Raw genomic sequence first — 13,060 nt, 5'->3', positions numbered from 1 at the left:
TTAATGCTTGATTTTTTTAAGACTAATTAAATGCTAATTATTTTGCAATGAGAGATATTTAGTTTTCATTTTATATTTAAAAAAGGCCGTACTTTTAAAGGTATAATGTTATGTTACCTGAACTTTTCCTTTAAATGCGATGTTAATTATTTTATTGCAATTAATAGAATAATGGCGTCACCAATGAGATCCTTACCACTATTAAGAAAGTGGGTCTTCTTGAAGTAATCAACGAGATTTTTCTCAACAATAAAATTAACAGTTCAGCGACTGGTGTCTTAAATGTTCAAGTAGAATGTTTAAATTTAGTCGCGGGTAAATATTGAGTTTTATATTTATTTGTACTTTTCATACTATTAAAGGGAGGGTGAAATGAAAAATCAAGTCGGGTGCAAATATCATATCTTCAGACGAGCCCTATATGTGCCCGACCTGCTCTCTACCAGCCTTAAGTGACTCGTTTTTTGCTATTCAAGAACCTACATCTCCGGATCATTCCGCCTTATCGACACAGCCCCCTCGACGTTCGAATTGCATCACTTTCTTCCATGCCAATGTTCGAAGCCTGCGTAACAAGCTGAACGATCTAGCACTTTTGAACTCCTCGCGCTATGATATCATTGGCCACAAGGAAACTTGGCTAGACTCTTCGGTTATGGATTCGGAGTTACTACCCCAGGAATACATAACTTTCCGGAAGGATCGTCCTACCAGAGGTGGCGGTGTTTTATTATCGTTACATGAATCATTACATCCTGTTCCTGTCGAGCTCCCATGCGCATTCCAAACCTCTGACGATGGGAAGCGGTATTTGTGACCTTTACTTGCGGCTTTCGTTCGGCTGTGGTCGGTTGTGTCTATCGTCCACCAAGTTCTTCCCTGGCTTACCTGGTTACGCTTTGCGACCTTTTTGGACACCTCCATGAGACCCAGCCGCCACATGATGTGTTTCTTTTGATGGGCGACTTGAACCCGATTTAGCGTTTTTGTCTGGGTATCGTTCCTTTCAACCGAATTCCCAATGGACCGAAATCCCATTCGACCGAATATCCCGCAATGATTTTAGATTTCCAGCCCAATGGCTATATTCCCGATGGACCGAAATCCCAATCGTCCGAATATGCCCCTAAAAAATACATGAATATAACTTGAAACACTGTAGCCGTCAGCGATTCGGTGGTGTAGTGGATACGAAGTTGGACTGCGAAGCGATAGGTTGTTGGTTCGAATCTCCGAAAGGTATGTTAATAATATTAAAAGTAAATGTTTCGTGATACTAATTAAAACACTCACTTTCATTCCTTTCAAGGCAAGAGATATATAGAATTAATAAACAAATTGTGCTTAAAATGAAGTGCAGTCTTAATGGTAGTTCCATAAATGTCTTTAAATTTTAAATTAAAATTTTAATATTTTGGTTTCGGGTGGGTTAGGTTAGGTTAGCTTAGCTTAGGTTAGCTTAGGTTAGGTTAGCTTAGCTTAGGTTAGCTTAGCTTAGCTTAGCTTAGGTTAGGTTAGCTTAGGTTAGCTTAGGTTAGGTTAGCTTAGCTTAGGTTAGGTTAGGTTAGGTTAGCTTAGGTTAGCTTAGGTTAGGTTAGGTTTGGTTCCAATAAAACGTTGACACCTTTTCCAAAATATGCTCCTTTTAATTAGCTACCACCTTTTCCAAAATATTCTCCCATTAAATAGCTACCACCTTTTCCAAAACGTTCTCTTATTAATTAGCTGCCACCTTTTCCAAAAGATTTTCCTATTAAATAGCTCCCACCTTTTTCAAAATATTCTCCTATTAATTAGCTACCACCTTTTCCAAAACATTCTCCTATTAATTAGCTGCAACCTTTTCCAAAACATTCTCCTACTAATTAGCTGCCACATTTTCCAAAATATTCTCCTTTTAATTAGCTACCACCTTTTCTAAAATATTCTCCTATTAATTAGCTGCCACCTTTTCCAAATGATTTTCCTATTAATTAGCTGCCACCTTTTCCAAAATATTCTCCTATTAATTAGCTGCCACCTTTTCCAAAATATTCTCCAATTAATTATCTGACATCTTTTCCAAAATATTTCTATTATTGCTAATAAATTGTTTTAATACTCATATAAATAATTTTTACCTCCAAACAAGGTTGGGTTGGGTTAGGTTAGGTTACGTTTGGTTAGGTTAGGTTCGGCTAGGGTAGGTGAGGTGAGGAGTGCAGTAATACATTTTCAACTCACATTTATTTTAACAATAATAAGTTTTGAAATTAAAAATATATTTAATGCAAAACCACACAGTATGTCTTCTTCCAGTTCAATAGAATTTCGTCCAATGGGACTATAATAAAATCGCACCTTTGGCTACGTTCGATCGAATGGGACCCCAAAAAAACCCCTTCTGTCGAATGGGAATTCGGTTCAATGGGACCAAAGCTTTGTCTGTCATTTAATAAAAGATTAAAAATGTGTTTAAGGGCTAAGCGAGGTTAAGTAAAATACAATTCAAACTGAAAGTGACAGTCTTGTTTGTATAAAATAGTTCAATAAAGCACACGACCATTTTTCAGTTTGAAACTCGAAGGAAGTCTTGTTATTTGAAAATTTTCCTCCAAATTTTATAAATATTTTTCAACTTTTAACTAGTTATCAATAATGATATTAATGGTTATCCAAAATTTCTTTAAAAAGGATAATTTTCTTTCCTACACAATAAAAGTCCAGAAGTGGATCATATTACAGCTCCCTAGAAGTACTGGACGATATAACATCGCCGTGCATCAGCATTGTCTCCTAGCACTGAAGAGAAAAGGGTATATGCGAAACGCAGTGGCGAATTTGTGAACTAAACCAGGGGAATGATTTTGGCGCGAAAGAAATTTTTAAAAAGCGGGGCAAGCTAACGGAAGTAAGTGGTAGCAAATGAGGAAAGGTTTGAGAGAGAAGAGCGCGGAAGGAAACAAGTTGTTCCATACAAAGTGTTGGGTTGTGAATATAATAGTAGAGCTCCACTTTATTTTTCCGATTTTAAAAAATAATTGCCGGTCTATAGGTATTTTTTAAAGGCTTGTGTTGAAAAGGAAATCATCAAAATAGCCTTCATCATGCTAGACTATTTTTAATGCATCCTTAGTACAGTACTGAGTTTCCACCGATCTAAAGGTTTTTAGCGGGGATAGTTGGACCGATTTATTACTAATTAAAGGTTATATGCGTCGACATAGAAATTTGTTTTCCTTTTTAAAGTGTGACAAATTTTTTCAATGCTTTAACGTTTTCCGTTTGCGAAAGATGCTGGTTTTACAAAACGTTTTGGTCGCTTACGGTTAAGTGCTTTTAATATCACATAGATCGTGTTCAGATGTCTCTTTAATTTGGGCATTGCAATTAGTTACATTGATCCTAGGCGTTTTTCCTAATTAGCAAAGAAACATAAGCCATTCTAAATCAAAATTATAACGCGATAACAAGCTTCACACTAATCATGACACTGACGGCGGTCTGACAGCCTTTATCATCAACCGGAACTTCCGTAGGTTAACCTATCTCAAGATCCGGGTTAATGGGAAAACTATACTTGTAAAACTGAGCTATAGATGGCGGGCTTGGATGTCTTGGAAGAAAACGCTGCTTACAAAAGCATAACCTACGTCCAGTACTTATGGGGAGCTGTAATATGATTCACTTATGAAAAGTCTTAAAACACAAAATGGCCTAATATCCCAATACCTCCCAAAGTTAGTATTTTTACCATAGAAAATAAACGAAAGGAGTAGCAGACCAGCAGCGCAGAGAGACCAACTTCAAGTGTTTACCGTTCGGGTTCGTTTTAGCTGTTAGCTGTTATTTTCAGTTGTGATCATTGTTACCGGCATTAATTTTTTTTCCTCATTTATTTGTAAGGGTTTTCCATCGGTAACTTTGAACGTCAGTTGTGAAATACGCCTTTGCCCATGCTTTGGTTGCGGTCGGCTTTATTATTAAGCCTCAACAGAGATAGATTTAATTTTAGTAGTAGGATTGGAGAACGGTTAGTGTTTAATTCAGTCCGACTCATAGCCCAGTATAGAGCCCTCCCTCTAACGAGTGATGAAAAGTTAAAATTTTCTGATTGCTCACTTAAGCTACGTTTTGCTGACGTTGTTGACGGGATCGGCGAAAAATACGTTATTCCTTTTTACCTTTGTAGCTTTGACACGCCTCTCCTTTCGTACCCTTCCTTTCCGTGGAATTTGACGCGCCCCTAGATTACTCTATTCTCTATTCCCACTTCTAAAACTAAATCTATCCCTGGTCTCACATTTGCAGTAAACGCGGGAGGCTATAGCCCAACCTCAGGCTCCGTTTAGAGAAGCTCAATCGCGTAGCGAAAATTCCTAGCATAGAAGCCATCTCCTCTGAAGTTGTTTCTTATATGGAATAGTCGAATATGTCTATTTGAAGGGATCTCGTGAAGCGCATATGCCATCATGAATGAGTTTTTCACTGGGCTGCAATGAGTCGGGCTGAAGGCCCAAACGTAATTAATGTGAGTTCTTAATATTATGATATCATGGCCCAAATAACAATATTTTCAAATCGCTTCTCTCCTTCAAAAGACGCAGGTTTTCTCTTAAAGGGAGGGGAAAAGGAAATTAAAGTGATTTTTTATTGATTCTTCTACTAATCCTGAGACCAGTATGCATAATGAAAAATTCAGGAAATACCTCCCATTTATTTTAATATTCAAATTAGGCTAAGATTTTAAGAATAGTTTCAAAAAAGGAACACCGACCAATCGCGTAACGCCGTGCCTTTTTGTTAACAAAATTCTCGTGGCACGCTCCATGTCTCGCGCCACAATTGTCACATCGCGCAAATTTTTTCAAGTCTCGCGATAAATTTATTCAACACGCAGCGTGCCAAGAGAAAATTGTTCATAAAAAGGCAGGGCGCTACGCGATTGGTCGGAGGTCCTTATTTAAAATTATTCATGAAATTTCAAACTAATCGTAGTTTAAAAATCGTTCGGTGTTATTTCTTGGATGTTTCACTGTCTTATGGAAAAATCAATAAAAAATTACTTTATTTTCCACTTCACCATCCCTTTAATCAACGTCTGATTTGTTTGGAAGTATTGCGCCACAAGACCAATCATATATACAGGGTGTTTGTGAAAGGTCCATCAATAATGAAAGGGCGTATTTATTGGGCCATTTTGAGTCGAAAATGTTCTATGACATTTTTCCGTCCGGGCCACTGTTTTCAAGTTATGATTGGAGTAATTTACGGATGACCCCCTTGAATTTAATTAAGAAATTGAAAGACAGCGTTAATTTAATTAAGGGGTCATCCCTAAAATATTCTAATCATAACTCGAAAACCGTGGCTCGGACGGCAAAATGTCATAGAACATTTTCGACTCACAATGGCCCAATAAATACGTTTTTTTATTATTGATGGACTTTTCACAAACACCCTGTATACGCATAAGGTGCCATAACATCTAACAAGCATTATTACGACAAAGATTCGATACTCGATTATGAATTATCGCCACTCTAACCAAAGTTGCCAGATTTTGAATAAAGGCTGATTACTCGTGACCTATTGATCCGAATTGAATTTGGTGAAAACTTTTCAAATATGAATCGACCCCAAGGAATCCGAAAATCGCATTTATATCCTCGAGAATCCAATATTGATAATTTTGACATTTCCGGTTTCCGGTATAAGTACGCAAAGGACAACTGTGGAACGGGTAAAATATGAAAGAGGAATGCAAAACTTTTATAACGCACTTTATTCCAGAGCGCTAGCTCTAATAGTTTTTGAAATATAGTAAAATATGTGCGAAAAACGCAACGCGCAAAGACTTCTTTAACAGTCTGTACTTGAACTTGAAAGGGTTTGGTGAAAAGGAGGTCGTCGACCAAATCGCGCGACTCCGGTTCTTTGGTGACGAAGGTAATTTCGTCGTAGGCGTACGGGAAGGAAAAGTCCACGAAGCGACCGCGTTCCGGAGTCGGGGTCACCGTTGAAATGCCCACGTCAACCTCCTATTCAGCGTTTAAAGCGATATGCGTGGTCATAAAGGGGGGTGGGGGGACATCTATCTAAGTCATCTTACGTTTCGGGCCACCATTCCTATCAGTCCCGAGCACTGGTTTCCCGGCATGTTTTGGTCGCAGAAACCACACTGTCCTTTGGACGACGTTGAAAGCCGGTACCTGCGTTATAAACATAAGTTTTCGTTAAGTGTTCAAAGTTAGCGAGTGAGCGACTAGTCAAATGCTCTGAAATTGCGTCCGTCCACCTATTACGCGGAATGACTAGTCCCTCGGATAACGGAGCTTATATCCTCACTGGAATCGCAATTTTCGCGACAGAGCTTCGAGGATTTGAAAATCTCTCCCTTTCAGGCCGACTACCGTCGAATTGCCTTCCGTTGAAAGGACGTGGCGCAGTTTGAAGGCGTTGTGCTTCATTCGGGGATAGTACTGTAACGGCCAGATTTTGTCCATTCTCTGTCAACATATTTATCACATATGTATCCTTGTTGTACCCCTTTTTACTTTTCGACCAAGCCTCTATCAAAGAGGAGGGAAATAGGGAGAGATAATCGCATAGGCAGCCGTGATCCATCCGTATTGAGAAGAGAGGAAAATGTGTGATACGCGGCGGCTCTTAACGCGCAACTTATTCGCGCACAGTTGACGTTATTGGTTCTCCTCTTTCGGGCTACTACTACGTCACCAAAATTGCTCGGAAAGGTTTAAACGTTGTTAAAACGTACGCTTTAAAAATAAAAAGCCGAGGCTTAAGTGAAATGTTCAGCCAAGTGGGCTTTTTTAAGCAAAGAGTTATTTATTTATCAGAGGTAATTTAGATAGATAGTATAAGATTAGAGCCGTGTAATGTTTCAGGAAAATATTCAAAATATCTTACTTGTAAACATATAACACCAAATCCTGCTAATGGATCACTATCACCATTAGAAAAATGGCTTGAGCACACGAACCCACGAAATGATGTTTTTTAATTACACATTGTTGATGTTTGGTTATAGGTTTTCGAAATGGTTTAAAAGTTATACCGTTCATTTTTGGATTACTTGAATACCGCGTATTGCTACTACAATTCAAGTAGCAGCATTTTTTGTGGTAAACCATTTTAAATTACCTCTGATAAATAAATAACTCTGCTTAAAAAAGCCCACTTGGCTGATCATTTCACTTAAGCCTCGGCTTTTTATTTTTAAAGCGTACGTTTAACGTTTAAACCTTTCCGAGCAATTTTGGTGGCGTAGTAGCCAGAAAGAGGAGAACCAATAACGTCAACTGTGCGCGAATAAGGTGCGCGTTAAGAGCCGCCGCGTATCACAAATTTTCCCCTCTAGATGGATCACGGCTGCCTATGCGATTATCTCTCCCTATTTCCCTTCTCTTTGCCTCTATATAAGGCGGGCTGGCGCTGTTGGTGGCCAAGAGACCCCAAAACCTGTTTGTAAAAAGGGAAATCCCCTTAAAGTAGAGGGGCTAGTTTTTCTCGCTTGAGAAAGGCAGTTCTTGTTTAGTAAAGAAGCAGTGCAGTTCGCTTCTTCTTTAACTCCTCAATGGAGATACTTTAAATTCAATCTTTTGCCAATAAACTTAAGTTTTGTTTTATTTTACAAACGAGGACTCATTTTTGTAGTTAGTACCTATAACGCCCATGTCCGCGACAGTTAACTACGCGCACGGCTACAGTACCTAATTATTAGTCTTACCTTGCGAGAAATTGGACAGATTCGATTACTTAATTGACTTACATCGACAGCGGCTACCGACAGAGTCAGATTGTGACATCGACCCTTCATTTGTTAAAACCTAAGTTTGATTCGACAATCGGAGCTACTGCTTTATTATCGGAATAAGGTTTACTCTGTAGGCACGCGTTAAGTAGCATGACGTGCCACTTAAAGCACTCACAGAAACAATAAGCGATTAAAAATAACCTGAATCGTCAAAAAGCTTTTAGTCGTTTGCCAGAGGATTAACGTTTCTAGATATAAACTCTAGTTTAAAGGAGGGCGAACTTTGTATTTGTAGGCGGATCTAGAGGAGCGCACCTTGCCTTTTTCCCGTGGGATGCAGCGTAGTAAACAGAAAAATACATTTCTATTAAATTTTCCAATCAATTTTTTATTCTTTTCGAGATGTTTTCCAGCATTTACAACACGCGATTCTCGCGCAAGTTTTGTCCCAAAATATTTTTATCGGAAAAGGACCCTTCCCCCCCCCCATAGGAATTTTGAGGCAAACAAATACGAAAGCCTCCTTTTATTAAGAAGGCTGCAATTTAAACGCTGTTATAGTCTTCGTAAGTTTCTTCTTCGCATCTGCCATGATATAAATCCACGCTTAAGTTGTTCGGTCTATTTATGGGCGTGCCCGATATTAAAATTAACTTACTCGCAAGTATCGGTGTTGAATAGGGAACCGCTGGAACATTCTTTGTTGTTTTTGCAGTCGCATCTGCATTCTCGGTAATTCGGTCTCATTTTCGGTCCGCACATGCTAGGATTAATCTTGCAGGCGCATTTACAAGTGTTCTTGTTAAAAATCTGAGAGAGACGACACCGGGAACTAATTAGCTAAAATACTCGCGAGAAAAGGTTAGGACTAGACCAATTACTTCGAACTCTTTACAGTTGGCTTCGCTGAGAGCGCAAACGCAATCGCATTTCTTGTGTTTTTCAACTTCGATGACTCTGCATTCGTCTTGCATGTTTTGGGTGGGAATAGCCCGTCCACACCAACCGTTTTCGCGTCTTTCGCCACGTTCGCCGCATTCGCATTGTTCGCTTTCATCCGTCGCGTTTCGTTCACACCAGAAAAAACGTCTACTAAGCGAGGCTTGCGAAGAGAGCAAAATTCTTTGGCGTGCCAAAGATTTTTGCAAGTTTTGCGTTGTTCGCAAAGGATCAACCAATAACGTACGCTTATATTTTGACGTCATAAATGATTTCGTCATCGAGGTTGCTTCTTTCCTGTAGGAATTAAACATGGCATCTGTGTGTTCCAAACAGAAGAATATTTTAAGTTTCAATAATAATGTAATAGCTTCTCTTCTGATATTAAATCACCGTAATCGAATAAAAAAAAGAGAAGAATATGGGTACGAGAAGTGTTTCAGGACCGACCTGTAGATGGTGACTTCCACAATTTAATACCGAAAATGAGAATTTGCTATGAATATCATAATGACAATATGTACAGAGAAGTGTTTCGAGTCACACCCAGCCAATTTGATTATTTATTGAGTCTCGTTAAAGATAATTTAACTAAACAAGACACCCATTACCGAAAAGCCATATCTGCTAAAGAAAGACTTTACATCACATTGAGGTAATATTTGTATTATGTTTAATTATTTGAATTGGTTGTAAATTTACTAGCTTTTCTATAGGTATTTGACAACTAGAGATAGCTATCGAACTTTGTCATTAGCGTATCGAATTGGTAAATCAACCGTTGCTAAAATTGTACCAAAGACTTGTAACGTCATATGGAATGCAGTTCAGCCAATATATCTTCCACCAATGACTAAAAAAGCAATGATGACATCCGCGTTAAATTATTTTCAAAAGTGGAATTTCCCTAATTGTGTTGGCTCCTTGGACGGAAAACATATTGAATTGGTCGCACCTCCTAATTCTGGCTCTATGTTTTTAATTTTACACGGAATTTTATTCCGTTAAAATTTAAGAAAGGGCACCAATCCCCTGTGCCGGACGCGTCCGCGAAACCGGTTTCGCGTACGCTTACGATGGGAGAGAGAGAGGGAAAACGGTGCGGGGAGAGAGAGATCGCTAGCGTACGCGATGGCGATACGAAGAGAGATGGAACCCAGATCGGAGGGAAACGAAGCTCCGCTGCCTGCCTGGTATATTAGTGAGAGGGGAAAGAGGGAGAGGGGGCATCCCGCTCGGAGAGGAGAGAGAGGAAAGAAAGGTAGTTTAAATCTCGCGGGCTTTTTTGAGTGAAAGAAACAAGTTGATAATTTTCGTGCACTGCTGCACTTTGTGCGCGTGATACATCAGAGATTATGCTGAATGGTTAGGTTAGGTTTCGTAAAATAGAGGGGACGGTTTACGGTCATAGTGATTTCTGGTTTAGGGGATCCAGGATTTTGTTTTAGATACATTATTTGATTCGTATGGTTTTTAAAAATTATACTTTAGTGGGGTGCACAATTTAGTTTCATTAATATTATTTGAAATGTGACGTTATTAGAAATTAAGGGGATACACGATTGCGTTTCAGAAATGTTTTTAGTTGTACGATTTATTGGAGATCAACTATACGGGGGGTCACGTGAGCCGTGTAAAATTACTATTAAGGCCCAGCCCTTGGGCCATCTTGTTCAACTACAAAGGAACCTACAGTATTGTGTTGATGGCGGTGTGCGACGCATATTATAAATTTACATTTGTAGACATTGGAAATTTCGGTGGAATAAGTGATGGAGGTGTTTTTGGTGGTTCAGAGTTGGGGAAAGCAATTGAAGATGAAAATTTCTTTCCGCAACCAAGAAAAATTGAAGAAAATGGGCCTGAACTTCCGTTTTGTTTTGTTGGTGATGCTGCCTTTCCTCTTAAACCCAATTTAATGCGCCCTTATGCTGGCAGAAATCTCCCAGCTGATCAAGACACTTTCAACTATAGATTGTCTCGTGCTAGGATGACCATTGAGAATTCATTTGGGATTCTCAGTTCTAGATTTAGATGTTTGCAAAGCCCTATACCTCTTGACCCAGTGAATGCTGAGGCTGTTGTAAAAGCTGCAGTATGTTTGCACAACTTCTTGATGACGAAGGAAGAACAAACTGATAGGCGTTTGTATTGTCCAATCAAGTACGGTGACCATATTGATGAACATGGAAATTTGGTCAAAGGGGAATGGAGACTTAACCATAACAGTAATATGACCGGGCTTCCTCGGCAAGGAGGTAGAGCATGTAGAAGAGGAGCCATACAGATAAGAGATTCTTATAAGGAATATTTTACTATTAATGGTAAAATGGAATACCAAGGACGTTAAAGATTACTCGTTTAATAAAAATGATTTTATTATGAAAATACAGATTATTAATTAATTTGCTCTGCCAATTTGTCACGTTCTTCCTCTTCAAGCAAATCATCGAGCACTTGCATGAGTGCATGTTTTGCTTTTCTTTTGTTTTTATCATTTAAAGATTTAAAATCCTTTTCTAGGCTCAACAGAAATAAACGATCCGGATCCTCTGGGATGGCATTGCAGGAGCTAGCATTGATTTTACCTGTATTTTCTTTCCAAATATTTAGGAGCGTTTGTTCATAGGCATCAACCTTTTGTTTTGGCTTTTTATATTTGGCTGATTTCATAAATGTTTCTTCACTTTCACGTTTGCTTGAAGACGTACTGGGCCGACTGTCACTTGCACTCAAGCTAGACGTAGAGCTAGTTTTTCTTGGCTAATAGGCAAACTGTTATTTCCTTGGTCAGCATCGGACAGCGCATTTGCCGCCTCATTAATTGGCTCCTCGATAATGAAGTCCTCATCTTCATGTTCAAAAACCATTTCCTCATGACTATCTTCTGGCTTATCAGGATTCTTATCGGCCGCCTCGTCTTTATTTGCTTGAGACATATTGTTAATTGTTCTGCGTGGAAACAAGAATCGTTAAATCTAGCTGTTTATTTTTCTTGTATTCACGTACTTTCTGTGGCTAATCGAATCTTTAAGGAAATGAAGGCTTTCGTAGAGGTCCCATACCTCTCTGCTCGAACAACCACTGCCGCTCAATTTCTGTCCGTGCATAATTTTCTTTCCTCGGACATATTTGTCTCTAATTGACTTCCATCTAAGTTTCGGGTGGGACTTAGAATGGAAACCTTCCGGGCCTTTTAAGGTCGCGACTCGAAGACGCGTACTTACCGGTACTTTGACCATCTCTTTGTCGACGGCGACGCATTTGTGCGTGGGTGAAGAGCAAGAACTGCTGCATCTGTCGATGGAAATGCACCACGGTATTTGCAACTATATACCAATGAATGAAATGATTTAAAATATGTTTCCCGAGTTTATCTTTCGTTTGATTTACGGTGTTGCCGGATATATCTGCGTTGATCATTTCCAACTCGACCATGGTTTTGTGAGGTCCCGATTGACACATGCAAGCGTCGTTAATACCGATTTGCTTAGGCAAATCGCAACCTTTGCCAACTGACAAAAGAAATTCGTCTTTAGCCAGATTATTATTATGTCGCGCAACAACGACTCGTTGATCGGTCCCAATCCATAGAAGTAGATTCTTTTCAAAATGGTAACTATAGCTACTTTGAGGTATTGGTACCGATAAACTATGCGTGATTAAATGCGTGGGAAAGCGAAGTGCTCGTACTACTCGATCTTTTGCGTCGACGAATATAATCGGTAATGTCCCGCTCGTAGGTGTCCTTCAGTTCGTCACCAACTTGGTCTCTGACCTCTTGCATGTGACGTCGAACTTCTTCGACGTATTTCGATTCATCCTGAAATGTACCTTTAAATTTAAACGCCAACGTCAACGTGTACTAAACGAAACCTACGAAATAATTATCCGTCTGATTCAAGGCGTTTAAGAGTTGAAAGGAGCTAAGGAACAAGACGCAAATGATGGAATGCAACATTGTACTGTCTAAAATGAGTTGAAATTAAGAAAGACAACCGCTTTTAAACTAGATAGATCGCGTCAGCCTGACAAATGTTCGCGTCTCGTGTACGAGTGATATGGATGACACATCCGGGAGGTGGAAAACGGAAGTTTCCCATCAAGGGATGTACTCGGAATTAGAGTATTGCGTCACGTTAAGTCGGCTTTGCTCCAGAAAGATTGTAAAAAAACAGTGTGTTTTTTGATAAATAGGCGAACATTGAAAGCGACTCAATGATGAATTAAATCTTAAATCAATTTTCAGATCTTCAAGTTCCCGCGGCTTACTTTTAAAACTATATATTTTCAGATGATTTCCTTACATTTTCCCATAATATTTTAAGCCTATAACAAAAGAACGTTATAAATGGCAACGATTTT

General features: G+C 39.1%; 3 protein-coding genes and 1 long non-coding RNA gene across 6 annotated transcripts in view; 2 read left to right on the top strand and 2 right to left on the bottom strand.

The window, feature by feature from the left end:
• LOC149668161 (protein regulator of cytokinesis 1-like) overlaps positions 1-817 on the top strand; it is a 50,897-nt gene extending 50,080 nt beyond the window's left edge. Inside the window, exons 10-11 of the mRNA XM_089841243.1 lie at positions 168-315; positions 477-817. Of these exons, the coding sequence (XP_089697369.1) occupies positions 168-315; positions 477-817 (489 nt within the window). The remainder of the gene's footprint in view (positions 1-167; positions 316-476) is intronic.
• LOC149668158 (uncharacterized) overlaps positions 1-13,060 on the bottom strand; it is a 66,623-nt gene that overhangs the window by 36,631 nt on the left and 16,932 nt on the right. The window lies entirely within an intron of this gene.
• On the bottom strand, positions 6,374-8,736 carry LOC149668160 (uncharacterized). 2 transcript variants are annotated; one of them, XR_016368140.1, is made up of 3 exons: positions 8,638-8,736; positions 8,415-8,566; positions 6,374-6,488 (listed from the first exon to the last, which is right to left on the bottom strand). It is a non-coding gene; the product is annotated as an uncharacterized LOC149668160 (long non-coding RNA). The 2 variants fall into 2 exon arrangements; XR_016368141.1 differs by lacking the exon at positions 6,374-6,488 and adding an exon at positions 8,209-8,341.
• On the top strand, positions 9,084-9,738 carry LOC149668159 (uncharacterized). 2 transcript variants are annotated; one of them, XM_089841301.1, is made up of 3 exons: positions 9,084-9,215; positions 9,278-9,350; positions 9,412-9,738. In XM_089841301.1, exons 1-3 carry the CDS (start codon positions 9,194-9,196, stop codon positions 9,701-9,703), a joined length of 387 nt encoding a protein of 128 aa, XP_089697427.1. In that variant the 5' UTR covers positions 9,084-9,193; the 3' UTR covers positions 9,704-9,738. The 2 variants fall into 2 exon arrangements, with proteins under 2 accessions (XP_089697427.1, XP_089697426.1); XM_089841300.1 differs by having other exon boundaries at positions 9,084-9,350.

The sequence above is a fragment of the Phalangium opilio genome, unplaced genomic scaffold (assembly GCF_054372755.1).
Source record: "Phalangium opilio isolate 3A_F unplaced genomic scaffold, DU_Popi_V2 ptg000056l_1, whole genome shotgun sequence".
NCBI lineage: Eukaryota > Metazoa > Arthropoda > Arachnida > Opiliones > Phalangiidae > Phalangium > Phalangium opilio.
The sequence above is the reverse complement of the archived record's forward strand: the minus strand, read 5'-3'. Positions and strand labels throughout refer to the sequence as shown.